Raw genomic sequence first — 26,710 nt, 5'->3', positions numbered from 1 at the left:
CAGCATCTGTCTCCCCGCGCGACCGCGTGAGCCCCTTTAGGTCAGGAACCAAGTGCGGTCTCATCGCTGCGATCCGGGATGCCTGGCATGGGCCTGGGAAGTGCCCCAGGAAAACATCAGTGGGAGAAGAGAGTGGGAGGGAGAGGAGAGAGAAGGGGACAAAGCCGGCAGGGAAGGGGTGGGCATTGCGCCTGGCGGTTAAGACACTGCTTGGAATGCCTGCATCTCACACGACAGAGCCCGGGGTAAGCCCCGGCTCCATTCTCAGTTCCAGCTTCTCCCACCCTGGGAGGCAGCAGTGAGGGTTCAAGTCCTGGGGCCCCTGCCACTCATGTGGGAGACCAGATGGAGTTCCAGCTCCCGGCTTTGGCCTGACCCAGCCCCGGCTGTGGTGGGTATCTGGAGAGTGACCGGCAGATGGAAGCCCCCTGTCTGTTTCTCCGTCTTCCAAATAAATGCCATAAATAAATTTAAACAATTTTAAAAGACGGGAGGGACAGCCCTGGCCAGGCACACGTCAGTGTCTTATGCGTCAGGATGCGAACCATTCGGGCCCGACTGGCAGAGCCACAGTGGGAGTGGGGGGCCTGGCTCTGGTCACAGAGTGGCAGCGCCACGCCCCAGCTCCTGCAGGTCCCGAGCCACGCGTGTCAGGCCCAGCCAGAAAGGAAGTCCCACGGCTGTGCCTGGGCTGGAAACGCCCCCGGCACGGGCCGCCGGACTCTCAGTGCAGGCTGCATGGCTGGTGTGTTCCCACAAGCTGGAGGTTTGTGTCCAGGGCAAGGGGGTGAGAACCCGACAGCCTCTCGGCTCATCTCGCGTCACGGAGACGCGGCGTGGGTCGAGCGGCGTCAGTGTTCTCATTTCTCGGAAGAGGAGCGGGGGCCTGGAAGCAGGAGCGCTTTTCCCCGACATCGGGCAGCTCCAAGAGGCTGCACGGACCCGAAGAGCTGCCCTCCGCGTCTGAAGCCCAGGTTTCCACTCTGCAAACGCCGTGCCTGGCCGTCCTCTCACGAGCACCAGGACGTCTGCCCACTCTTGACGTGGCGGGGGGGAGCACCAGGACATCTGCCCACTCTCGACGGGGTGGGGGGAGCACCAGGACGTCTGCCCGCTCTCGATGGGGGGGGAGCACCAGGACGTCTGCCCGCTCTTGATGGGGCGGGGGAGCACCAGGACGTCTGCCCGCCCTCGACGGGGGGGGGGGGGGAAGCACCAGGACGTCTGCCCGCTCTTGATGGGGGGGAGCACCAGGACGTCTGCCCGCTCTTGATGGGGCGGGGGGAGCACCAGGACGTCTGCCCGCTCTTGATGGGGTGGGGGGAGCACCAGGACGTCTGCCCGCTCTCGATGGAGGGGGGAGCACCAGGACGTCTGCCCGCTCTTGATGGGGCGGGGGGAGCACCAGGACGTCTGCCCGCTCTTGATGGGGTGGGGGGAGCACCAGGACGTCTGCCCGCCCTTGACGGTGGGGGAGCACCAGGATTTCTGCCTGCTCTCGACGGGGGGGGGCACCAGGACGTCTGCCCACTCTCGACGGGGGGGGGGGCACCAGGACGTCTGCCCGCTCTCAACGGTGGGGGGAGCACCAGGACGTCTGCCCGCCCTCGACGGGGGGGCACCAGGACATCTGCCCGCCCTCGACGGGGGGGGGGAGCACCAGGACGTCTGCCCGCTCTCGATGGGGGGGGAGCACCAGGACGTCTGCCCACTCTCGACAGGGGGGGGAGCACCAGGACGTCTGCCCACTCTCGACAGGGGGGGGAGCACCAGGATGTCTGCCCGCTCTCAACGGGGGGGGGGGGGAGCACCAGGACATCTGCCTGCTCTCGATGGGGGGGGGCACCAGGATGTCTGCCCGCTCTCGACGTGGCGGGGGGAGCACCAGGACGTCTGCCCGCTCTCAACGGGGGGGGGCACCAGGACGTCTGCCCACTCTCGACGGGGTGGGGGGAGCACCAGGACGTCTGCCCGCCCTCGACGGGGGGGGCACCAGGACGTCTGCCCACTCTGGACAGGGGCTCCCTCTTGTCTGGCCCTGCCTCTTCCAGGAAGCCTTCTCAGATGCTTCCCTCTCCGTGGATCCAGAGTGGTCGAGTGTCACAAGGAACCGCCTGCCCGCACTGTCACTGCCTCCTGCCGTGGCACCTCCGCCCTCTCTTCACTCACTCAGGAACACCTACAGAAGGGGGAGGCGAGGGAACTGTGCTCGCCCACACAGAACCAGGTGAGACGCCGGGCAGAGATGCACCTGCTGCCTACTTGGAGAGAATTGCCCACGACTCCAAGGGCACAGCTCATTCCAACACCCCTCCCCCATGCTGCCTCCCATGCCTGTCCTCTGAGCCCAGCACAGCAGGTGCAACGTGCTGGCCCTCCAGGGATTCACACGTGGCCACCCGTCTTCACAGACAGATGAACTGTGTCTTCAGTTCATGGCTGAATGCCCCAGACAGCAGAAGAGGGCGGCCTTTCCACTCCAGCTCATTCTGCCAGGCTGGGTTCCCTTATCGGATCCAGACAGCAAGGGGGGAGGCAGGGCAGGGAGAGGGAGGCGGCTGGGATGGGGGGGGGGTGAAGGGACAGCTCCCAGAAGCTGCCCAGGGCTCCCAACCACCAGACCCGAGGGGCCCCAGGTGACCTGCCTGAAGGTGGGCACCAGACTGCTGTGGGGAGGGGGCCCAATGTTTGAAGTCCAGAGAGCTGGACTTCAGTCCCAGCTCTGTAGCAAGCCTGTTTCTCCACACAGGAGAGCACTACAGGCTTTGTGTATGTATGCAAGGCAGAGCAACAGAGAGAGGGAGAGACAGAGATACATCTCCCGTCTGCTGGCTCACTCCCCAAATGGCCACAACAGCCAGGGCTGGGCCAGGTCAAAGCCAGGAGTGCGGAGCTCCATGCTGGTCGCTCATGTGGGTGTAGGGCCCCAGGCACGTGGGCCGTCCTCCGCCGCCTCCCCAGGAGCATCAGCGGGGAGCTGGATCGAAGGCAGAGCAGTTGACACTCAGACCTGCCCTCCAGTACAGGGTGCCGGGATTGCAAGTGGTGGCTTAACCCACTGCACCACAATGCCAGCCCCTACCAGTCTCAAGTTCTTAGAGTTTAATGAGATGATGCTTTTACGACTTGTAGCACAGCCGCTGGCATACGGCAGGTACTTAGTAAGTGGCAGGAGGCTGGCGCTGTGGCATAGCAGGTAAAGCCACTGCCTGCAGTGCTGGCATCCCATGTGGGCACTGGTTCAGGTCCCAGCTACTCCACTTCCGATCCCGCTCTCTGCTATGCCCTGGGAAAGCAGTAGAAGATGGCCCAAGTGCTTGGGCCCCTGCACCCGCATGGCAGACCTGGAAGAAGCTCCTGGCTCCTGGCTTCGGATCAGCGCAGCTCCAGCCGTTGCAGCCAATCGGGGAGTGAACTAGCAGATGGAAGACCTCCCCCCGCCCCCCTGCCCCTCTGCCTCTCTGTCTCTGTAACTGTACCTTTCGAATAAATAAATAAATAAACCTTGAAAACAGTGTCAGAGTCTCATCACTATTTGAGTGTCATCTTTCCGATCTCTGCTCTGTTGTTTTCCTACATGACCCCCAGGGCCAGGCGTGAGCAGCCCTGGGCTCCCAGCCCCCTGGCCAGTACCCCACCTCCCTACACCCGGTTTTCCCATTGCACAGTGGGGCTCTCACCGGCGCTGAGGGTGGAGAACGGGGTGCATGCTGGGAAAACGCGCTGCTCAGCACCAGCCTGGACACAGGCATGCTTGTCGCTCCCCTCCCGGGGCTGGGGGGGGGGGGGGAGGGTGACTCCCTGCGGAGCCTTGGAGAAGTGCCAAGGCCCCGAGCCTACCTCAGAGCGAGGACTGTGGTATGAACTCTCCTGACGCCGTCTGCCTGCCCCCCCAACACGCCCACACACTGCCGTCCCCCGAGCCCTGCCCTGGGCACCCCCACCGGCACGACCCCCCCGCCCCGGGCACTGCCTGTACAGCTGCAGCCACTGAGGGCGGCTGTCCCAGGGCCCCGCAGAAGCCCTGCCTCTATAGTATCTGGTACGGGGGTGAGCTGAGCCAGGCTGGGCAGATGGTGCCTCCCCCAGCAGGGCTGAGGCTCCCATGGGAACTGGCCAGGCAGCAGCCACGTCCCCTCTGGCCTGGACACACAGGGAGGACGCCATTCTCAAGTCTGCCATCCATGCAGCCTGCTCGGGGTGGAGGGCGGCACATGGCAGTGAGCCTGGGGTAGGCGAAAGCCCCTTCAGGACTGACCCAGCCTCCAAACACTCAGGTCCTGGCCAGGAGCCTGGAGGCAGGGGGAGTGGGTGGGGAGGGGTCAGGAGAGGGGCAGAGAGGAGGAAGCGGGGGGAGAGAGCCACCTCCTGCCCTGGCCTCCACGGCTGGAGTGCCCACGAAGGCAGGTTGAGCATGTGCCACTTCCCGAGCCCCTGGGCGGCTTCCCCTGCCACCCCTGCCTCAGTTTCCCCATATGCCGCCAGCTGTGATGACTGCGTGACTGCATCACGCAGAGGGAGCATGGGTAGCGCTGGCCACACGCAGTGTCAGCCGTGACACCAGCGACCCTCAGCCCCTCGCGGAGCGCCATGGTCTACACTGCACAGTCACTGGCAGCAACCAATCTCCCCGCGGGCATCCTTTTATGGGAGAATCCGGCTGCGTTTAGCCATATCAGAAAACAATGTCCACCCCTCTACCGAAGAGCTCAGAGCCCACACCACGCGCCAGGACGCCCAGGCTCGCCGCAGTGGCCTCTGGTAGCAGCCCCATCCGTCCGCCTGCTCCTCCGTGAACTCTGCCCGCTGCCACGCTGTCCCTGGCACAGCCTCTGCCCCAGCATTTCCTCAACTACAAACACCTGGCCCTGGTGAGCGGCTCTGTCCTCCTCTGTCCTCCTCCCCCTCCCCCTCCCCCAGCCAGGGGCTCCACGCCTCCCTCCCCCAGCCGGGGGCTCCACGCCTCCCTCCCCCAGCCAGGGGCTCCACGCCTCCCTCCCCCAGCCAGGGGCTCCACGCCTCCCTCCCCGAGCTGGGAGCTGCAGCCTCCCCCCTCCCCCAGCCGGGGGCTCCACGCCTCCCTCCCCCAGCCGGGGGCTCCACGTCTCCCTCCCCCAGCCGGGGGCTCCACGCCTCCCTCCCCCAGCCGGGGGCTCCACGCCTCCCTCCCCCAGCCGGGGGCTCCACGCCTCCCTCCCCTGGCACCTTGCATCCTGGGTCCTGGGTGCCTGAAGCCCAGGACCAGGGTGTACCTGTAATCAACAGCAATGGCACTGATAACAGTAACTGTCGGCTACTGCTGGGTCCTGGCACTGATGAGCCCGACACCACGCCGCGTCCTCCACAGCCTCAGAGCAGCACAGTGTGTGCCCCGGAGTGCAGCTGGGGCCTCCCCTGTCCGTGTTCACACTGCAGCCCCCACCCCGCCGTCTGGCGAGTTCTGAACTGCCCTGGGCCTTGGCTTCCCCAGCTGGAGACGCTGGTGCCTTCTGCACACGGGACGCCCAGGATGAGGGGCGGCTGTGCCTGAGCTTGTGCAGCTTTCTCTCACGTGGGCTCCACGAGGAAAGCATGTTCCAGACGAAGCGGCCAAGGCTCGGAGGGTGAGACTCGCCCAGGGCTCCACGGGGACAGGCGCCCCAGGGTCAGGGCCGGGCTGCTCAGCCCGAAGCCCGCCTGCGGCACTGCCCTGGCGCTGCCCCTGCATCAGTGCGTGGTCCCTGGGAGTCGTGGAACTGCGGGACCGCAGGGCACGCCCACTGTCCTTTGAGAGGTCCCCGGGGACGCGTAGGCAGCGTCACCTCTGAGCAGCACTGCCCGGGGCAGGTACGCACTGCCCGGTGAGCTCCAGGGGCAGGGCCACGGCTGCCTCATTCACGGCTGTGCCCTGCAGGGGCGGGGCGCCCACTGACTGTTGGGGATATGGCACCCCCAATTCCTGCCGGCATCCTGTGAGCAAGACTTCCAAGCACATGGGGCCCCAGGGCTGGGCCAGGCTCCCAGCTGGGCTCAGCAGCCTCCAGCCGGCCGGCCGGCCTGTGCATTTGACACACATTCCTGCAGCACGAGGTCTCCGTGCCCAGACTGAGGAAGGCGGGGCTCTCCCATGGGCGGGTGGAGCCCCCAGGGCCCTTTCTGCCGCCAGGAGGCTGCGCTGGTCTCTGCACATCAGGGAATGGGATTTACCGCTGCAGAGCGAGTCGTGGGCTGTGCCGAGCCAGGGCCCTCAGTGCAGGGTGCGGAAGGAGATAACCAGAAAGCAAGGTTTGCTCAAGTTCAAAGCTGCCCTCAAGAATACCGAGCCGCAGGCCGTTTGGGGTTGAACTCACACCACCACCAAATGGCCCAGAACCCGCCAGGCGATGTCTGAACACGCAGGGACCCCGGTGCTCCTGACAAGACAGGGCCAGTGGCACTGCCTGTACCCCTGGTCCAACAGCACCCCTGATGTCCTCAGGCTGAAGCTGGGACACGCAGGATCCCGTAGGTAAAGCCCCATGAGCCGAGATGACCCGGGACCCAGAACAACCCTTCACGCGGGGAGCCACCAGACAAGCCCATCGGCAGGGGTGGGCTCCCCAAGAACGTACAGTAGCGGAACTGCTGGATGGAGACCACGGAGCAGACGCTTAGGGTGGTTGGAGCCTCGTGCAACTCCCACAAGTGTCGCAGGGGACCAGGAACTCTGCACACAGCCCTCTGAGCCGTCTCACTTCACCTCCAGGTCATTTTAGGTGGGGGGTGTTACTGCAATGTCCACTTTAAAGAGGATGAAATCAAGGCACAGAAAGATCACAGGACTTGCATTCGAACCCCAACAACCTGGCTACTGCGCTTCCATGCCGCAAAAACAGTGACCTTGAAGATCAAGGTGAAGGTTACGTGAAATACAGCCTAGGGACATGGAGTTTGAGAAAATGCAAAGAGAGGTCACGAAACGCTAAGGGAAAAAAAGGAGGCGGCGGCTTCACCCGCTACACCACGACACCAACAAATACTGGCACACGCTGACTGCTACAATCTCAAAATACGCAAAGCAACATTTGTAAGAGGAGAGAAGTTGAAAAATTAGAGGAATCACTCAACCCGTCATCACAGGCGTGGAGGTCTGGATCATGCGTCATCACAGGCGTGGAGGTCTGGATCATGCTCAGAACCTGGCCAGCCACATACACAACAGTCCCCAGGGAAGACTGGGGGCGCCTGAGGGCGGAGCCGACGTGCACACGGGCTGGCGACAATGGTAACCAAGTAGCTGCTGTTTCCAACACGTGGGCATTCACAGAAAGCACTCAGAATCTGGGAAACAGAGGAAGTGCTGCAAGTAACAGACTGCAGTCCTACAGACCACCTTCTCTAACCGTTTTGCAATTGAAATGTTGTAGAGGCCGGTGCCTTGGCAAAGCGGGTAAAGCCACTACCTGCTAAGGCCAGCCGGTTCCTGTCCCGGCTGCCCGACTTCCCATCCAGCTCCCTGCTAATGCATCTGGGAAAGCAGCGGAAGATGGCCCGAGTGCTTGAGACCCTGCATCCACATGGGAGACCCAGATGGCGATCCAGGCTCCTGGCTTCAGCCTGGCCCAGCCCTGGCCATGGCGGACATTCAGGGAGTGAAGGAGCGGATGGAAGGTCTTTGTCTCTCCTTGTCTGTGCGTCACGCCGCCTTTCAAGTCAATCAGCAAATCCTTTTTAAAAACATAAGTAATAAGAACACACTACAGAGAGACCCACTCATTAAGCATCTGAAAAACCGGCTTACGTCATGATCAGAGAGAGCGTGATGGGGACCAGGGAGCCCAGTCTTCGCCACCTGGGAGCTCTGTCCAGTGACCCTGCCAGCAGGTGACCAATGTGCTGTGTGCCCCTGCGTGACGACAGGTGACGATGCCTGGGAGCGCCACAGGCGGCCGGGGTCGGGGAGGACAGGGCTTCCCAGCACTAACAGCAAAGCCTGTTAGGGCGGCTTTGTAACCGGCTTATGGGGTCCCTTTGACGGGGGCGAGGGGGAGTCTAATTTCTATGCCAGGTCTCTGTGTTCTAAGAGCAACATGCTTCAGTAAGGCACAGAGAGGGGGCACAAAGCGGTGAAGTTGATTTATAAGGTGAGAAAGCACATACACACACACTCACACACACAGACACACTCACACTCACACACACTCACATGCAATCACACACACTCACACACACACACACACACGGGTGGGCGTGGCTGAGGCGTGCAGTGGGCCCCCAGGGGAACAGGGCTGGGGGAAGGGAAGTGGACACACACCACGCCCAGTCCCTTCTCCAGAGCTGGTCTCTGCGGAGACAAGCGCTCCTGCCATGTGCCCAGAACGGGGATGGTTATGTGGTACCCCGCCTCCCAGGTCCCAGGGGAAGGGAGACACTGCCTGGGAAGGGGGCGGTTTGATGGACAAGTAGGCGGGTGATGAGGTGGGGCGGGGCTGAGGGTGTGGCTTCCGCTGGGGCCCTAACCTAGCTACCGCCTATGCCTATCGGCTAGAAGGAGCCATTCCCTCCAGAGAGGCTGCCAGCCGGCCTCACCCCACGTCGCAGATTACTGTCGGATTTCTTTTTTTTTTTTTTTTCACTTAATTTGAATCCATCCCGAGTTTCAATTCCGCTTAATATCACAGTGATCAAGACAAATTCTCTCGTTGCGAAAACCTGTCAAACCCCTTTCATAATATAATGTCAGTTTTCCTTTTTTTTTTTTATCATCTAAGACAGATGATGCCTCCTCCCTGCGTCTGCGTCACCCTCACCCCGGCGTCGGCTGCGGAGACAGATGGCTTCTTTATCAGCCGCGCTGTCCTCCGTCTCCTCGCGTGGCTCTGCCCCTCGGATTTACGAGAGAAACGGAACAAATCCATCACCACTCAGCCCCTCCTCCATGCTGGAACCTCTTCCCAAATCATCGCACGCGATCAGCGCCTTGGGCTGCGTGGGGACCACGAGCCCAGGACCTGCGACACCCACATGGACTCAGCTTGGGCCCCTGTCCCCAGACTGCCAGAGGCCCCAGGCCAGCGGCAACGGGTGCCCCACAGCCGAGTTTGGCTCCTTTGGTCCTCACGGCTTCTGCCACCACACGAGGAGTGAAGTGGACGCTTCTGCTCTCTGTGTGCCACGGCCTCTCTTTCCCTGTTCCTGGCTGCACGGTTTGCTGCTCTTAATGGCCCCAGCTGACCTGGAGCAGCGGCTCTGTTTTAAACCAAGTCCCTGCAGGCTTCAACAGTTCAGCGGCAGAACGAGCGTGCAGATAGAGCAGACAAGTGACCTCCCCAAGCCCCTCCCCAGACACAGGCTGTCTCGAGATCCTTCTGTCTTCCCCCGTCATGGAAGCCCCATCCCCCATAAATCATGCAGCCGACGGGCAGGTTCTCATCCACGGACATCGCTTGCAATCCCACTGCTCCATGGAGACCCCAGTGTTGATCCATAGTCCAGTCTACCATTGGGGGTTTTGCTAGGGCCCAAGATCCTGGATGACAAAAAGAACCCAGCGCCCCTCCCACAGCCCCTGGTCTGCAGCCCGAATCCCAGGACTGCAGCTGTTACTGGGGCTTTGCAGACGTGGCTTAAGTTCTCTTAGAGACACGGCAAAGTCCTCGCTGCCCTGGTTTCTCCTTTCACTGGGTGAGGAAGGTCTGTGCAAGTCCGACAGCCCCAGCAGCGTTCGTCCCCTCCTGCAGAGCCCCTCCCACCTTGGTGTGCGACTCCCCTGCAGCTCCTGGCAAGAGGTGGAGCTTGGTCCCCCATGCCTTGGGCTGGCCTTGCCGCAGGCAACAGCCGGGGCAGAAGTGACAAGGGGGTGATTCCTGAGCCTGCATCTCAGGAGGTCTTGAAGCTCTGTCTTGGAAGGCTACCTCTGGACTGAGCGCCCCTCCTGGAGGCTGAGAGGCCCCAGGGAGCAGAGACAAGTCTCCTAGCTCACTGGTCAATGGGTGGTCAGCCCCAACCACCAGACACGAGGCCTTCTAGACCACCCAGCACCAGGTGAGTCGTCTGATGAACGACCCAAGTGAGACTAGCAGAAAACCACTCTGCAGAGCCAAGCCACGTGGCCAGCCTGTGTAGATAAGTGAAACTGTGCTGGCTTCAGCGGGGGTTCACTACCCAACAAGACCTGACTGACGCCTCCTTCCAACGAGAAGACGCTCTGTGGGCGGCGGTGAGGACGGCGATTCATGTTAACCAGGAGCCCCCTCTGTGCCAGGCTCTGGGCTGAGCGCCGCGCAAGTTTCAGGCTCTTGTCATCGTCACAGAGGTCCTGTGCGTCCAGTGCCATTACTGTCCCCATTTGCTAGTGAAGAAATCAAGATTCCCCAACAGACACAGTGATCGGCCAAGAGTGCAGAGCTCGCCGACGGCTCGGGCTCCCGCGCACTGCCAGCGTGGCACGGCTCCCCTTGTTCCGAGACCTGCTCTGTGCCACACCCTCACGCCACGTCCCCATAACTCCCTCTGGGCCATGGAGGAGAAAGCAGGGAGAGGGGCACTCACTCAGCCGCGTTCCTGCACGCCGGCTGCCTGCCCAATACTAGAAATTAAGGACACAGCGGACGAGGCCTCTGTGTTTAGGGTGTAAACATGTGTGCGGCGTGTACTAAGAGGTGCTAGGGGCGCGGTCCCTGCTGGCCTCACCGCAGCCGTGCTGGGAGGCAGCACACCCCACTTCACAGGTGAGGCCGGGGTCTCCAGGTCACACTGGCGCTGGCACCAAGGCTGCTCTGAGCCCAGACCTGGGCTTTCCCCAGTTCACTGTGGGGCTCCCACCCCACTCCCACCTCCACTCCCTGGGGTGAGGGCCTCAGGTCTCCTCCAAACTACAGACCCCTCCCCGCCTTTTCTTTCTTTGTGCTTTGCGGCTGTGGGTCTCTGTCCCAAGAACCCCCGAGTGGCTTTCGGCTAATTGCATGCACATGTATGGAATGCCAGGCACCGGGGGAGGGGCCGGCTCCCGGTGGGGATCTCGGTCCCGCGGCCGATGGGAGCTTCGGCGAGAGGTGGCAGCTGCTGTGAGCTAATTGAGGGCACGGGGTGAGTCGCCGGTTCACGGAGAGGGCCACCTCCTCCGCACACACGGCCCCAGGAAGCAGCCACAATCAATGCCAGACAAATCAACTGCAGCCTCTATGGCTTGCTAAGAACCGGGGTATGAGCCCGGCGGTCTCGGGCGGAGCGGCCAGGGGCGAGGGGGATCAGACTGGACCCAACAGGGCCAGAATCACGGCTGGGCTAATGACGACGCGACTCGGCCAGTGACTTCTCTGCTGTGGGTCTCGGGGTCCTCGGCTGTGAAACGGGGGTCGGCACTGCCTTCCTGGGGTCCTTTAGACACGAAAGGCAGCAGCACGTGTGAGAAGGTCATGGAGAAGGCCAAGCCCGACGCAGGGAGCTGGCGGCGCTGAAACCGTGTTTGCCAAACAAGCAGCCAGTATTCAGCGAACACTTGCTCGATGCCAGCCCTTGCGCTAAGAGCTCACACCCCCGGGTTCACTCACCCAAGCTCTGCGGGTGGCGTTGCTGTCACCCCCCGTGTATGCGGGGCGAAACGGGGGCACAGAGGGACTAAGAAACGCGCCCGTGGCTGGGAAGCGGCTGCAGGGTCCGTTACCTCCACCCCACGCCACCTGCAGGGGGCACGGAGGCTCGCAAAGCCTGTCGGACGCGGTTCCCCACAGCACCGGCCCCCGTGCTCCCGTCTGGCTACGCCAGGATAAACGGCCAAATGCTGAATGTCAGCGTTTCTCAGCTTGGCTGCTTCGCCTTTTACATTTTCCAAAATTTACTCAAATCGATATGTACACATACATACATACATATTAATTTTAGTCAGCAGAAAAAAAAAGTTACTTAGAATGCTTCTTACCGTCGGGCTGGGCCAGGCCTGTGGAGGCCCTGGTGCACCGGAACGGGCAGGGATTATCCTGGTTTTCCAGGCACAGCCTGGAGCACTTCCAGCCCAACTCAGAAGGGACGCTCACACAGGAGGCGCACACGGCCTGCAGGGGCTGTAGGTGGGCGGCAGGGGCACCGACAGCAAGGCTGCTGGGACAAGGGCCCGTGGGTGCCTGGGAGACAGAAGTGGGGGAGTCCTCGTGGAGCAGGGGGAGGCCGAGGGGCCCAGGCTCAGAGGGGAGGGGATCCGGGCCAGGCACGCTGCCCGAGCCCGCTCCTTACAAAGGTCTGATGTACAGGGAGGGAAACTGAGACCCACGCTCAAGACCCCCTAGCCGATCAGTGGTGTGGTGTGTCTGGAAGCCCCCTGCCCCACACCCCGCCCCCGCCATCGCCTGTGAGTCTGGCCTGCCTGGGTTTCTAAGACGAGTCTGGAAGGGAGACCCACTACCCCAACGCTGAGTGTACACTGGCAAGCGCTCTGGGAAGCAGGAGTGGACGCCTGGGTCCCCAGAGCCCCCGGGCCCACGGCACACCACGAGCTGACGCCACGGGCTGACGCCACGAGCCGACGCCACAGGCCGACGCCACGGGCTGACGCCACAGGCCGACGCCATGAGCTGACACCACGAGCTGACGCCACGGGCTGACGCCACGAGCGTGGCCTTCCCTGCATAAGCAGCCTGTGCAGGAGCCCGGCAGGCAGTGGGTGACACCACCACCACCATCATCCTCATCACCATCAATCTCCCAGGGAGGGAACGCCGAGCACGCTCTGGGAACGTGAGCGTGCACGTCCTGAGACTCACAGAGACAGCGGCCAGGGACCCCAGGAATCCCGGGCGGGGAGGGGTCCAGAAAAACTCAGCTCGGACTTGCCGGCCACCTTGCCTCCCCACACACGCGGCCTTTCTCTCGCCATCTCTGCTGCTTAGGTTAAGCCCGGAAGGGACTCGTAGCTCACTGTCTGCTGGCCCCGTGCCAGCTGCGTCTCCCGTCTGTGGTTCTATGCTCTTTGGGCCCAGGTGGACAACCCCTAAATGGCCCCAGAAGGTTGACCCCACGGTCTGGCCCTGATGTCGGCATTACCAGGGCTCCCTTGGCCTCTGGCTTCCCATTTGAGCCAGCAGGAGGCACAAGCAGGAGCCGAGGTCGTGGTGGGGGGAGAAGGTTCCCTGGCTGAGTCTCTGTCCCTGCAGGAGGAGGTCTGGCAGTGGCCAAGTCTCTCGGAGGCAGTGCCCCCTCCTTGGCCTCCAATCCTGGGGCAGCCGCGGCTTCCTGCTCCTGTCTCCCGGGCTCGCCTGTGTCCTGTTCTGCACCAGCAAGGGCCCCTCACCAGTCACCCCCCGCCCAGGGCGTCGCCTCTTTCCTGCCAGGATCTGATTCGTAAGATGAGGAAGAGGAGTCAGAGAGCCTTCACCAGCGACCCCCCCTCCCCAGCGACCCCTTCCCTGCGGATCCCAGCCCCGCGTCTGCCTGCCCAGCTCCTGCAGAGGTCCAGGTTTGGGGTCCGAGGAGTGGCTCCCTGGAGAGAACGACCCCGGCCACTGTGAGGCTGGCGCCCAGTCACCATGATGTGGCGGGCCCGGGGTGACAGAAGGTGACCAGAAGTAACCATGGAAACTGACGCCCGGTGGAAGAAGCCAGGGGCTGAGCCGGGGACAGGATGGTCTTGTGCCCAAGTGACAGACGGGACACAGAGCCCCCCAGGGCAGCCCCCGTCCACAGCACCTCCCTCCCCTGCCAAAGCCGTGCAGGCGGCCCGATCCTGGCTCTAACCGGTCCGAGTCCCCATGAGGGAGCCGACTCCAGGAAGGTCAGGACGGCGGCTCTGAGAGGGCGGCTGCCAGCCACCGGCCCTCAACACGTGGGCACCGCCACGGGCACTCGTGCACCCCGATGTCCTGTTTAAGCACCAGTTCCAGGCACTTTCTTGCGTTTGCCTCAGGCGCAGCTCCTCTGCGTGTGACGGGATCTTGTCACCATCTGGACAGCCGCAGTCGCTGGGCACGCCTGACCCCAGGGCTGCCCCCCCCCGAGCTTCTGTGGTACACGAGATTACATGAGCCGAGTCACTACGGAGAAAGCGAGGGGGTGTGGCTCTCTGTGGACATCTCCAGCCGCTGGGTGAAGCGGGAACTGGGGGCGGAAGCAGCACCCTAGAGTGCAGGTGGGGAACCATCAGCAGGTGCCAACGTCACACAGAGACAGCGACGCAATCCCCCTCCGTAGAGCCTTGAGGGTCACCACTGAACTTGGCCTGCCCCGAACATCTACAGCCAGCGGCCAACGCCAGGGTCTGATCATAAAACACGCCAAGCCGCGAGACCCGGCACGGACAGCCAGGAGATGGCACCCGGCTTCTTCAATGCAATGTCACCAGAAATTCGAGACGAGAGGGAGGGGGACCTGCAGGCAGCCTTCCCAACAGCACACAAGAACTCACCAGGCATGGCAGGCGCAGGTGCTGGGTGACGCCGCCAGGTGGGCATCTGACAAAGCCGGCGGCAGAGCGGCAGAGCAGAGCGGCGCTCGGCAGAGGCCAGGCAGGGAGGGCGCGGAGTCTCTGGGGCAGGGGGCACCCCAGTGCTGGGGCTGGGGAAGCCCCACGGTCCCCCAACCGGTCCCCCTGACCCTCGGCCTCCCACCTGTCCCTGATGCCCCGAGACTCAGCCACTAGCAAAGCTGCCGCCTGGTAGTGAGCCCATGGCTGAGATCTGTGGGGGAGGGGCTCTGCTGTGTGCAGGGGAGGTGCCGGGGTAACTTCCACCTTTCCAGGCAGAAGCCACCCTTAGGAGGCCTTGGCCTTGGCCCAGCCGGTGGATGGTGGACTGGGATGTGCAGGTGGAACTCTGTCCCCAGAGTCCACACCACATCCAGGCTGCCCAGGCCTCAGCCACAGCCAAGGCCAGCGATACAGGAGCTGGGGCGTCTCCCACCCAGCACAGCGCCCCTCCCGACCTCACCTCCGTGCATAGCCTGCGCTCCTGCGACAGGCGCCTCGGACTCAAGGCCGCCCTCTCTGCCCGCTCGGATTTCTCAGCTGTCCCAGATGAGGCCACACCTGCCCCGCCCCCCGGCCTCCCAGGCCCAGGCGGGACAGCCCCAGGTTGGGCTCGGGGGGCGCATCTAGCGAGGAGGATGGGGCCACGTGACCTGCGTGGATGCAACAGCACCGGTGGGAGCTGGGGGGCCCGGGGCACCCCCAGGCTCTGCACGTGGCAGCAAAAGCAGCCACATCTTCAAGGTGGGGGCCAGGGGGTCGGCCACGGCCAGCACAGCCACAGAGGCCAGCATTTCTGCAGATGAGGTCACGTGTGTGACGAGCCATGGACACAGGAATTTTCCGGACAGTTCCGGTTCCATCACAGAAGACAAGAAGCAACTCTGACATCCACTACGAGGGGACGGCGTAGGTCCACCAGTGGGAAACAACGCAACCGCCCTAAAACTGACAAGAGCCACGCGCCGATGCGGAGGGGTCACGAGACAGGTGCAGTGACAGCAGCAAAGGGCGACACGCAGGGCGCCAGGGGCTACCACTGGGCCAGACACAGAGACGCACACGAGGGACTTCCAAACATTCACGGAGACGTGGAACTGAGAGCCGTTTATCTGGAGGGCTGGCGTGGTGGTGCAGCTGGCTAAGCCAACAGACGCCAGCATCCCGCACATCCGAGCGCCGGTTCGAGTCCCGGCTGCTCTGCTTCTGATCCAGCGGCTGCTAACGCTCCTGGGAAGGCAGCAGGTGACGGCCCGAGCCCACGTCCCCTGCACCCATGGGGGGGGGGGGGTGGTCCCAGACAGAGATCCAAGCTCCTAGCTTTGGCCTGCACTGCGGCCATGTGGGAAGTGAACAAGCGGATGGAAGATCTCTGTCACCGTTCAAGTAAATAAATAAATACATCTTAAAACAAAAAAAAAAATGTTCAGTTTGGTGCCAAGAATGCTTTCCCATGACACCCACTTTCCATGAACAACTTCCAGCCCCTGGATCTGCCTGGACACAGGCTTCCCCACCTTCAGAACTGGGAAAGTACACTCTCATTTCACATGCAGCAAGACGGTCACAATGCAACTGCAAAAGAGCACCCCCTGCTGGCACCTTCCATGCAGGATCACACGACACGCACCCACCCCCACCTCCTACCCCGACCCTCACCCCTAGGTTTTTGCCGTGCACTTGTCCCGACCTTCAAGGCTGCCCCTCCCTGGCTGACCCCCAGGTCAGTCGGCACCTCCTCCAGGAAGCCCTCCCGAGCCCTCATTGACCCCGTTTGCTGGCTCTGTGGCCCTGCAGCCCTATGCTCTCCCGGCCCCGGCCGCCAGTCACACTCTGTCCTCCCTGTCCACACATCCACGCGTCCAGGAGCTGGGAGCCCAGGGACCTGCAGTGAGACCCCCACAGCGACCCCATCCCCAGCCCTGCGCCAGCCGTACGGTAGAGGAAAGCCCCACCCCCCCACCCCCAGACGGCTACTGCTTGGCCCTGGGCCAAGGCAGCAATCCTCTGATTTGCTTAAAAGCCCCCGGGGGGGGCCTCCTGGGGCAGTGGGGGAGGGGCGCACTCACCTCGCTGGCTGCCGTGGCGGGCTCCGGAGCTGACAGCCGCTCTGATAAATTGTGTTCCACTGCGGCCAGCAGGCGGGCGCACCTGGCCGGCGTCCAGAGGCCTCGGGTCATTCATGAGTGTCCCGGCACGGGGGCGCCAACGGCAGCTCCCGCGGCCACTTTCTGCTGACCACGCTCGGCTACCCCAGCAGGGTCTGTCACTGGCCACGCGGTACCTCACACATGCAGCCCGCCGAGGGGGTGATGGGCGGGTGCGGGGGGCAGCACACGTCCTCCCGGGGGGCTGGGGTCCACAGCCCAGGCTGGCAAGCCGAGCACAGAGCAGAGCCTGCGGGGTCAGCTGTGGTTTCCATCGGGAATGCGTCTTTTGGGGAGGCCTCAGGTGAAGCCACTGGGCTTCCAAGCTGGGCTTTCTCAGGCTGCGTCTCCGTCCCAGGAAGCCACGGGACGCCCACCTGCCACGTCCCATGGCAGCGTCCTGGAGACCAACGAGGGCCACGCGCACCCGCTGCCTGCGCCTCTGTCCCCCTTGGCGGGCTCCCGGGCTCCAAGCTTGGGTCTCCGTCCCGTTTCAGAGGGGCGGGGGGAGGAGCCGGCGGGGGGGGCGCTGCGTCAGGTCCCTGGGACGCTCGGGAGATGAGGGGACTCTGAGGTGCCCGCGATGAAGACGCCGTCGCCGCAGTGGCTTCCACTCTGGGGACCCCACGAGGGGTGGGAACGGGGCCCAATGTTTCCAGAAGCTTCCGTGCAGGCCTGGACCACTCCCCTCCCCAGCGCTCAGAGCCGTCACCATAGATGCTTCCGAGTGAGTGGATCCGATTCCTGTCATGAGACCCCACGGCTAACTTAGAGGGATCAGCTGTGGCTGCCCCGGGCTCCTCAAGGAAAAGCCCACTGGCTTCCGGCTGGACCCCGGTCGGCCGGCTGAGCGGTTAACCGCAGGGCCAGCTGGGAGAGCGCACGCGGGAAGCCATACGTCACACGGATCCAAACGAGATCGCTCTGCCCACGCGAGGCCAGCGGCAGCCTAGTTGGGACATAACAACCAAAAATGTCTGCACCGTAGCAAATCTTGCCGTGGGGTTGAAATGGTGCCCGGCTGGGAGCCCCCCCGACTCCCTCCCTAGGCGCAGGTTCAGAAAACCAGCCCTTTGCTGCCGGCACACCTGCCACAGCCACGCCCCTCAGGCCAGGCCAGGTGCAGCCCAGCCTTTGTCCCGAACTCGAGTCCCTGCTGCCAGTCTCTCAAAGCGCTCTGCGGAGGCTCTGCCTTAAGCACGAAGGAGTCCATGCGCCGCCCGAGAGTGAGCTGTGAAATTTATACCTCCAGCGGCGACGAGTCGACCCAGGCTCGGCGGCATATGCTTTGTCCCAGCGCTCGGTGGAAAGCCAGGATCCTGGCGGGGCTCAGGAGCTCCGAGGCCGGGGGGAGGCCAGGACCCGGCAGCCCGCCCCTCTCTTGCAGATGCTGTGCAGGGAACGTCGGGTCCACAGCCACGGCCGCCAGGCTCATTCTGGGATCGGGCGGGGGTCTCGTGGGCACGGGGGGCTGGAGGCGAGAGCACAGTGAAAGGGCTTTCACTTCCCTGCTCATCCAAGCGCCGCAGAGCACACTGGCCCGAGGGAGGGGTGACAGGGGCATCGGACATCACTGCCGGCACCAAACACCCTGTGTGCCGCGGCTCCCTCCTTCCATGCCGGCCGCCCGAGGCGCATGCGTGGTCCCTGGGGAAGCGCATGGGGCCATGACGGCACCCCCTTTGCTGAGTGCCCCCCATGCAAGTGTGTAGAAGACCCCAGCAATGTTCTCCCTCCCAGTGACGAGCTCACCCCATCGAGGGGCAGTCACCGTCTCCTGGCTGCCAACCTCGTGCCGGCGGGTGTCTCCGGGTGCTCTCCCAGGTGTGCCGGGAGATTCCCCCGGCAAGCTAGCCTAAGGCCCACTGGCCAGACAGACAAACAGCTCACAGCTGGAAGACCCCAAGTTCTGTCTGTGGCTCCAGAGGGCTGGCTCAGGGTTCAGCCCGAGCCCGCGCCATCTGCAGGAGGCGAGCAGGAGCCAGGCGCGGCAGCCACAGGGACCGGCAGCAGCGGGCAGGAATCAATCCCTGAGAATGCCCTGTGGGCCACGCCGGCCCTGGCCCTGCTCTCCAGTGCCTCCATTGCCCCTAATAGGACAGCGGGTGCACACACACAGCTACGCCAGTGTGGGGAGCAATTCGGACTAGACTAAGTTACTGGAATTAAGACTTATTCTATGCATCTGCTCTCCCACAATATGGCGCTGGGAGAGGAGAAAACAGCTTCTACGCAGCTGCCTCCAGTTCAGCCAATAAACTGTAGGACTTGCTCCTGATTGGAGAGCAGCATACTTGGCGTGTGGGCAGCCGAGTTAGGATTGGCGGAGGAGGACTATAAAGGAGGAGAGAGACGGCATGCACCAGGAACATCTATGGGGAACATCTAAGGGAACCCGTGCAGCCCCCGAGAGAACCGGCCGGCGGTGTGCCGCTCCCCTGCGGAAGTGGGGAATGTGGCCAGGGGGAACTGCCCTTCCACGGAGGTGGAAGGGATAGTAGCCAACCCGGGAAGAACCAGCAGCAAACCCGGGGAGGGCCGAGCAGACGAAAGAACAGCGCAGGGTCCTGTGTCGCTCCTCCACGAAGAGGGGGAGCGACACGCCAGGGTTGAGCTGAGAGAGAACCACAGGTGCTGGAGCAACAGCCAGGAGGGAAGCCGGGAAGGCCTCCAGGAGAAGGCAGCATCTGCACTGACCACTGACCATGGGGAGGAGCAGAGTCCCAGAGGCCCGTGCTGGGAGCTTGTTCCCGTGTGGTGCCCTGGAGCTGATGGCCCCTTTAAGAGAGGGGTCTGGTGGGAGGGTCTGAGCTCAGGGAGGGCGGCTGCTGGTGACGTCACCCTTGCTCCTACACAGGCTTCGGACCCTGAGAGGCAGCAGCCGGGGGGCGGTGTCCGGGGCGCACCCATCACAGCACCACGGCCCTGAGCCTGCAGAGCTGTATGAAGCTCTTTATATGCTCGGGCTGCCCTGGGGACTGTGTCAGACAAGGACAGGCTGACTCGCCCCAGTGGGGCTCTGCTGCATGCCACAGACTGAGGGCCACCCGCATACCAGTCCTGTTTCTGTAGGGGAAGGAGGGGCCCGAGGCTGGCCATGCCCCGCGGCCCAGCGGGTGGCACTGGACACGCAGAGCCAGCACCATAGCCCGGACATTGGACGTGACACCTGCTGCCTTGCCGAATCCTCACCAGAAAGTCCAGGAGGGAAGGAAAAAGATGCCCGGAGAAGTGAAGGGGCTTCCCCGAGGCCAGGTGGCTAAGGGAGCTGAGTCCCGACTCACAGCCAGGCCGCGTGGCCCTCAGTGACGGAGGGACAGGGCCGGGCTCGTGCTGCGCAGGGCAGCACAGTGCCCTCGGCATGGAAGCCTCTCCAGCGTTTTTGGTTTATTTTTATGAATTCTTGGGCTCCTCTTCCTTCCTTTCCCCAACTCAGCTCAACCGCAAAACGACGTCATTGTGGCCCGAGACAAGCGTCCTGCCGCCCTTCAAACCCCGTGACCTCACTGGCCACGTGTCCCCCGCCCTCCCCGGCATTGTGACATGGCAAGCTCCCTGCCCCACGGGAAGCCCTCAGCCCAGGGCCAGCCCAGACACTCAGCCCGAATCTGCTTTCGCCCAGGGCGGGGAGCGCCGGCCCCAGATGCCTGTGTCGGCCAAACAGAGCCCGGGACTGCGGCGAAAACGCAGCCCTGGGACCTGGGACGAGGGGCGCCACCACCAAGAGCCAGCCCCAAGGAGGGCCCCTGCGGATACGGCTGGAGGTCCCCTGTGGGTCAGGCCCTGGGCAGGGGGAGGGGGCGGCAGCATCTCCTTCACCAGCTGCCATGGTGACACCACAATGGCCAAGTCCCCTGCAGACCGGAAGGCGAGGTTTCCCGCGCTTGTGCAGAGAACCCTACAGAAAGTTCTAGAACATCCGAGGCCCGTGGAGCCCCCCGGGGAACCGGGATGCACCTGCCGGCTCTCCTGTCACCTGGTTCCTGCCCCCCCACCCCCGCGAAGCTCTGCTACAGGTCCAGCGCTGCTCCTGCCCATTCGGGCGCCAGGAGCCCCTTTTTCCACACTGAGCCCCAGGGCGGAGCTTGAAGGGGGCGGGGACCTGCCCCCACCCTGCCCCCGGCCACCGCACTCTGTCTCCCGAGCTGGCGGTGGCTCCGGGGTGATGTCCCCAGTGCGCAGGTGTCCCAGGCGCTCAGTGAAAACGTGCGCAAGCCGCCGCGTGAGCAGGGCCCCCTCACCTGCGGGGAATCCGGTGGGGCCGCGGGTGCTGGCCCCTGAGCCTCAGGAACAGGCCAGGCCCCGGAACACGACGGACTCGGGAGGGCGCCGTCCACGTCAGGAGTCCAGAGGGCTTTCTGAGCTGGAAGAGGAAACAGTCCAACCTCAACCCAGGGATCCCTCGGGAAAAAGTCACCAAGCCCCGAGCCTTGCAGTCATCCTGTGCATTCTCTGGTTCCCTGGGCCACCCCCAGGCCCCCAGGCAGCACGAGAGAGGCCCTCTCGGTGCCCTGGTCTCTCCAAGGGCCCCAGCCCTCCCATGGTGCCGTCAGATCTTGGAGAACCCCCAGCTGGGCTGGGGCGGGGGCTGGGCTGTGCTGGGGCTGGGCTGGGGCTGGGCTGGGCTGGGCTGGGCTGGGCTGTCCTGGGCTGGGGCTGGGCTGGGCTGTCCTGGGCTGGGGCTGGGCTGGGGCTGGGGCTGGGCTGGGCTGGGCTGGGCTGGGCTGGGCTGGGGCTGGGCTGGGTGGGGCTGGGGCTGGGCTGGGCTGGGCTGGGCTGTCCTGGGCTGGGGCTGGGCTGGGGCTGGGCTGGGCGGGGCTGGGGCTGGGCTGGGCTGGGCTGGGCGGGGCTGGGGCTGGGCTGGGGCTGGGCTGGGGCTGGGCTGGGCTGGGCTGGGGCTGGGCTGGGGCTGGGCTGGGCTGGGCTGGGCGGGGCTGGGGCTGGGCTGGGCTGGGCTGGGCGGGGCTGGGCTGGGCTGGGCAGGGCTGTGGGGCAGCAGGTTCAGCCGCCGCTCAGACACCTGCTTCCAGGCTGGGGCACCAGCTGCAGCCCTGCTGCTCTGCTTCTGATGCAGCCCCTGCTGATGCACCTGGGAAGCAGCTGACAGTGGTCCAAGGACTCGAGTCCCTGCCACCCAGGAGGTACCAAGACGGAGCTGCCGGCTCCTGGTTCAGCCCGGCCCAGCCCCAGCTGTTGTGGCCATTTGGGGAGTGAACCAGTGGATGGAAGACCTACCTCTCTCTCTCTCTCTCCCTCTCTCTGTCTCTCTCTTCTTTCTCTTTCAAATACGCAAATCTTAAAACAAAGAGTGTGTGGCTCAGAGGGGTGAATTAGCTCTCCTGAGACCACACAACAGGAAGTGTATCTAGTGATAAGAATCATCGAGGGGCTGGCGCTGTGGCATAGCGGGTAAAGCCACTGCCTGCAGGGCCAACATCCCATACGGGTGCTGGTTCGAGACCCGGCTGCTCCTCTTCCCATCCAGCTCCCTGCTGTGGCCTGGGAAAGCAGTAGAAGATGGCCCAGGTCCTTGGGCCCCTGCTACCCACATGGGAGTCCTGGAAGAAGCTCCTATCTCTTGGCCTCAGATCCGCCCAGCTGCAGCTGTTGTGGCCACTTGGGGAGTGAACCAGTGATGGAGGACCTCTCTCTCTCTGTAACTCTGCCTCTCAATTAAATAAATGAATATTTTTTTAAAAACCATCTAATCTATGAGATTCTCAGCCTCACAGCAACGCTGGGTACATTTCCTCTGCGTGTTTTGGGCGCCTGATAAGAGCTCAGCCCTAAACACTGAGGAGCCCCACCCTCCCCGTGCTGAGAGGACGGGAACAAGGCCTGGGGAATTCCATCCGGCCAGGCCGCGTCCCCAGGCCACGTCACCGGGTGATGTCACCGTCACTGTAAGTAAGCCCTGTTGGAAGTCCAGCCTGGCTGGCTGTGACTCAGCCCTGGGAGACCCGGCGTCCATAGCTTCCCCTCATTTAGTAGAACATCGCGATTCCCGCGCCCCTCTGAGGTGCATCTTGGGCGGGCGGCCCCGTTGGTGCCTGTGACAGTTCACTGAGTACGCAGGCTGCTTCATGACGCCGACGTCCCCAGGCAACTGTTCACGACAAGATCCCCTGCCCCGGGCTTCCCCACACCCACACCCTCACTTAGGGCGAAGCCCAGGACCGAAGCTCAGGGCCCAGGAGTCCGAACCTCCATGCGTTTTGTTTTGTTTTGTTTTGTTTTTTTTGTTCTTTGACAGGCAGAGTTAGGCAGTGAGAGAGAGAGAGAAAGAGAGAGAGAGAGAGAGAGAGAGAGAGAGAGAGAGAGAAAGGTCTTCCTTCCGTTGGTTCACCCCTCAAATGGCCGCCAAGGCTGGCGCACTGTGCCGATCCAAAGCCAGGAGCCAGGCGCTTCCTCCTGGTCTCCCATGTGGGTGCAGGGCCCAAGCACTTGGGCCATCCTCCACTGTACTCCCGGGCCACAGCAGAGAGCTGGACTGGAAGAGGAGCAACCGGGACAGAATCCAGTGCCCCAACCGGGACCAGAACCTGGGTGCCGGCACCGCAGGTGGAGGATTAGCCTAGTGAGCCGAGGTGCCGGCCCCTCCTTGCGGTTTTCTACCTTCTGTGACATGAGCGGGTGGAGCCGGCAGGGGGAGGGCAGGGGGCGGGGGTGGCGCTGCCCTGGGCACTGCAAGCAGAACGGGCATCTCCCTCGCCGGCCCACACAGCCCCTTCCTCCCTGAGAATGGCACTGACCTCTCCCGGCAGCCGTCTCTGCAGACGGGACGTCCAGGCGGTGGCTGGTCTGGAAGAGAAGACACGAGATCGTGACCCGGGGTCTCGGCAGGCCCCGCCCCCTGCACGGGAAGCCGGCCTCCAGCCCACCCACTCTGGGGACTCCCTCCTCCCAGGCCACACGAGGCGACTCTGTTCCCTTTACTCGGATCAAGTCTCCGAACGTGGACGGGACATTGCGTTTCAGAAGCTGCTAGGAAGACTTTTGGGCAAAAGTGAGGACGTCTCTGCTGGGGCCCCGGATGCAGCCAGGAGGTGCTGAATGCCCCCCCGCACCCCCACACAGACAAGTCCACCCCACAGAGCCCAGGGGGGCGGCACCTGCCGGTCCTTAGCTGGCCGTGTTCAAAGCAGGCTGATGCCAGAGCAGCCCAGAGCCCACTTCCTCGTGGCACGGCTGGTGGGGCTGCGGTACCCCGTTCCCACCTGCACCCCAGCACCCTGGCCCTTGCACCCCCTGGGTATTTGCACAGGCCTCTCCCGTGCCTGAAGGCCTTCACTCTCCCACATTGCCTGGTGAATGGCTGTGTAGAACTTGAGCCTGGCTGGCGCCGTAGCTCACTAGGCTAATCCTCCACCTTGCGGCGCCAGCACACTGGGTTCTAGTCCCAGTCAGGGCGCCGGGTTCTGTCCCGGTTGCCCCTCTTCCAGGCCAGCTCTCTGCTGTGGCCTGGGAGTGCAGTGGAGGATGGCCCAAGTGCTTGGGCCCTGCACCCGCATGGGAGACCAGGAGAAGCACCTGGCTCCTGGCTTCAGATCAGCGCGGTGCGCCGGCCGCAGCGGCCTTTAGAGGGTGAACCAACAGCAAAAGGAAGACCTTTCTTTCTGTCTCTCTCTCTCTCACTGTCCACTCTGTCAAAAAAAAAAATTAAAAAAAGAACTTGAGCCTAATCCAAATGCCCCCTCCCCCGGGAAGTCGTCCCTGACTACAGCGGGCAGAGTCCAGCCACCTGCATCTTACGTAGCCCCAGCCGCGTGGCAACGGGGCTCTGTGGCAGGCCCCTCAGATGCCAGTGCACAGACTCGTCCCCGGGGACACGAAGGACGGCTCCACCCAGGCACACACTCCTGCGGGCACCTGCCAGGGAGGCGCACTGCCTGCTCCCACTCTGTGCTCCGAGTCCAGGCAGTCCCCAGCCTGCAGCGGTCTGACGAGGGATTCTGGGACTTCTCAATGCGGCCGCATTCGGCAGAGGCCAAGCTCGGGACCTGAACACAATCGCAGCTCCCAGGAGCCCCGAGGCCGTGGGTGCAACCGGCCGACACCTGCAGCGGGCCAGCCCCTAGCTGCACGGCTCAGGAGGCCCAGAGTACCACGGGCAGTTTCGACTCACAATATCTTGAAGATGTATTTTATTTATTTGAAAGGCACAGTGACAGAGACAGAAGTTAGAGAGAGAGAGAGAGAGAGAGAGAGAGAGAGAGATCATCCATCTGCTGGTTTTCTCTCTAAATGGCTGCAGTGGTAGGGGCTGGGCCCGGCTGAAGCCAGGAGCCAGGAGCTTCCTCTGGGTCTCCCACGTGGGCGCAGGGGCCCAAGCACTCGGGCCATCTTCCACTGCCCTCCCGGGTGCATTAGCAGGGAGCTGGATAGGAAGTGGAGCAGCCGGGACTCGACTCTGCGCTCACACGGGATGCAGCGGCAGGCGGCGGCTTAGCCCACTGTGCACAGTGCTGGCCCCAACCTGGGGTATTCTTAACTGATGATGTGTGACCCCGTCGAAGGCCAGGGGGTGCTGTAATTCACTCACACCCGCCAGGAGCACCGCTAGGTCTCTGAGCAGCACGGACTTGCACACACATGGCCCAGCCTTTGCACACGGCCCAGCCTTTGCACACGCACCTGGCTCGGCCCCGAGCCCCACCCTCCGTCCTCCCAGCCACTGAAGCCCTCCTTGTTTGAGCGCTTCCTCCTCCAGGAAGCATATTCCGTGACCAGCCCGCCTCTGCCCCGTGCTCACGGCTGCTGCTTCACACGGTGTTTGGGCGCCCTGAGTGCAGCGCTGGGCGAACAGCCCTGGCTGTGTTGACCCCAGGAGCTGCATCTCACCCTCGCACAGTGAGAAGCTGAGCACGGCGGGCAGGGGCGTTGCTGGTGCAGCCCTGGAACGGGGGGCGGGGAGGGGGGCGGGGAGGCGTGGCTGAGTGCACGTGGGTGCCCAGGGTCCTGCTGCTCCCCCCAGTACCACCTCGAGTGAGTCTCCTGACACTGTGGCCTCGGCTTCCTTTTCTACTAGTCATTAGGAGAGAAGCCAGGATTCGTTTAATTATTGCTGCATTCACTCAACAAACACCCGTGAGCAACCTCCCCCCACCCCCACCCCCCGCCCGGCACTGGGGAGCCACAGATGGCCGCAGAGCAGCTCCGCTCCCAGCAAAGAGAGGGCAGCTCAGGCCAGGCAGGTGGACGGGGCTGGACCCGCCCACAGCACCGAGGGAAACAGGGCCGGGGGCGTGCGTGGGAACCCACCTCGGGGGAGCCCGGGGCCAGGAAGGCGGCCGAGTACTGGGCCAGCGCTGCGTCATCCTGCACGCTCTGTGCCAGCTGGGACAGAGCTCGGTCCTCGGGCCCGCGTGCGTGCAGCTCCCGCAGCAGGTGCGCGATCACCCGGTTCCTCTCCCGGCACTTGCGCACCAGGGACGCCAGCTTGGCCTGAAAGGGAGGCAGCGGTGAGCACACGCCCCCGGGGGGAGGGGGCTCGGCACGGAGCTGGGGGTCCCAGGGTCCCCAGGTTCTGCTGCTGTCCTGTCCAGGGCCCTCCCTGTCCACCCTGCCCGGAGAATGGAGAGCAAGGGCGGACCCGCCCACCTGATCCCGACCCGGGCCCACCCTGAATGTGGACTGAGAGTGCCACCCTCAGCGAATCCCAAGTCCCACTGGCCAAGAACACGCCACACCCCATGGCCACTTAGGGCCACATCCAGGACGCCGTCCCAGACTCCAATGCTTCTGTACATGGGGGAAGCTCTGCTGAGACAAAAGGGCACCCCCACATCCACACAGATGGCCCCCAGCCTGTGACCCTGCCACTTCCCGCCGGGCCAGCGCTGCGTGGTGAGGCAGCGCCGTGGGCACGGGCAGGGGCTCCGGGGCCCCTGCACTGTTTGCAGCAGGTCAGGTGCACCCGAGGCCGCTCTGATAAGTGATGTCCTTAGCTGACCCCGGGCTCATCACACCCAGCACCACCGTGCAGGAGGGGGCGGCTGTGCGGTGACCACGGGCTCATCACACCCAGCACCACCGTGCAGGAGGGGGCGGCTGTGCGGTGACCACCGCGGGCACTGCAGCAGGGACGAGCTGGGGACCTGGCTGGGGCATCCCGTGGGTGGCTCCAGCGTGAGGGACAGCCTCAGAGGGCAGG

The 26,710-nt window shown here is 63.7% G+C and overlaps 1 protein-coding gene across 3 annotated transcripts in view; it reads right to left on the bottom strand.

Moving 5' to 3' along the window:
• The window catches only part of C2H4orf50 (chromosome 2 C4orf50 homolog), an 81,488-nt gene that overhangs the window by 22,564 nt on the left and 32,214 nt on the right, over window positions 1-26,710 (bottom strand). For 2 of the 3 annotated variants that reach the window (XM_089326915.1, XM_089326917.1), the window contains 4 exons: window positions 25,819-26,001; window positions 23,310-23,358; window positions 20,799-20,920; window positions 16,480-18,028 (listed from right to left, as the gene is read on the bottom strand). In XM_089326915.1, coding sequence (XP_089183041.1) covers window positions 17,798-18,028; window positions 20,799-20,920; window positions 23,310-23,358; window positions 25,819-26,001 — 585 coding nt within the window. In that variant the 3' untranslated portion in view covers window positions 16,480-17,797. Of the gene's footprint in view, window positions 1-16,479; window positions 18,029-20,798; window positions 20,921-23,309; window positions 23,359-25,818; window positions 26,002-26,710 lie in introns of those variants that run through there. The other variant, XM_089326916.1, reaches the window with a different exon arrangement.

The sequence above is a fragment of the Oryctolagus cuniculus genome, chromosome 2 (assembly GCF_051225735.1).
Source record: "Oryctolagus cuniculus isolate XC-2025 breed Fujian yellow rabbit chromosome 2, ASM5122573v1, whole genome shotgun sequence".
In the NCBI taxonomy this organism is placed as follows: Eukaryota; Metazoa; Chordata; class Mammalia; order Lagomorpha; family Leporidae; genus Oryctolagus; species Oryctolagus cuniculus.
The sequence above is the reverse complement of the archived record's forward strand: the minus strand, read 5'-3'. Positions and strand labels throughout refer to the sequence as shown.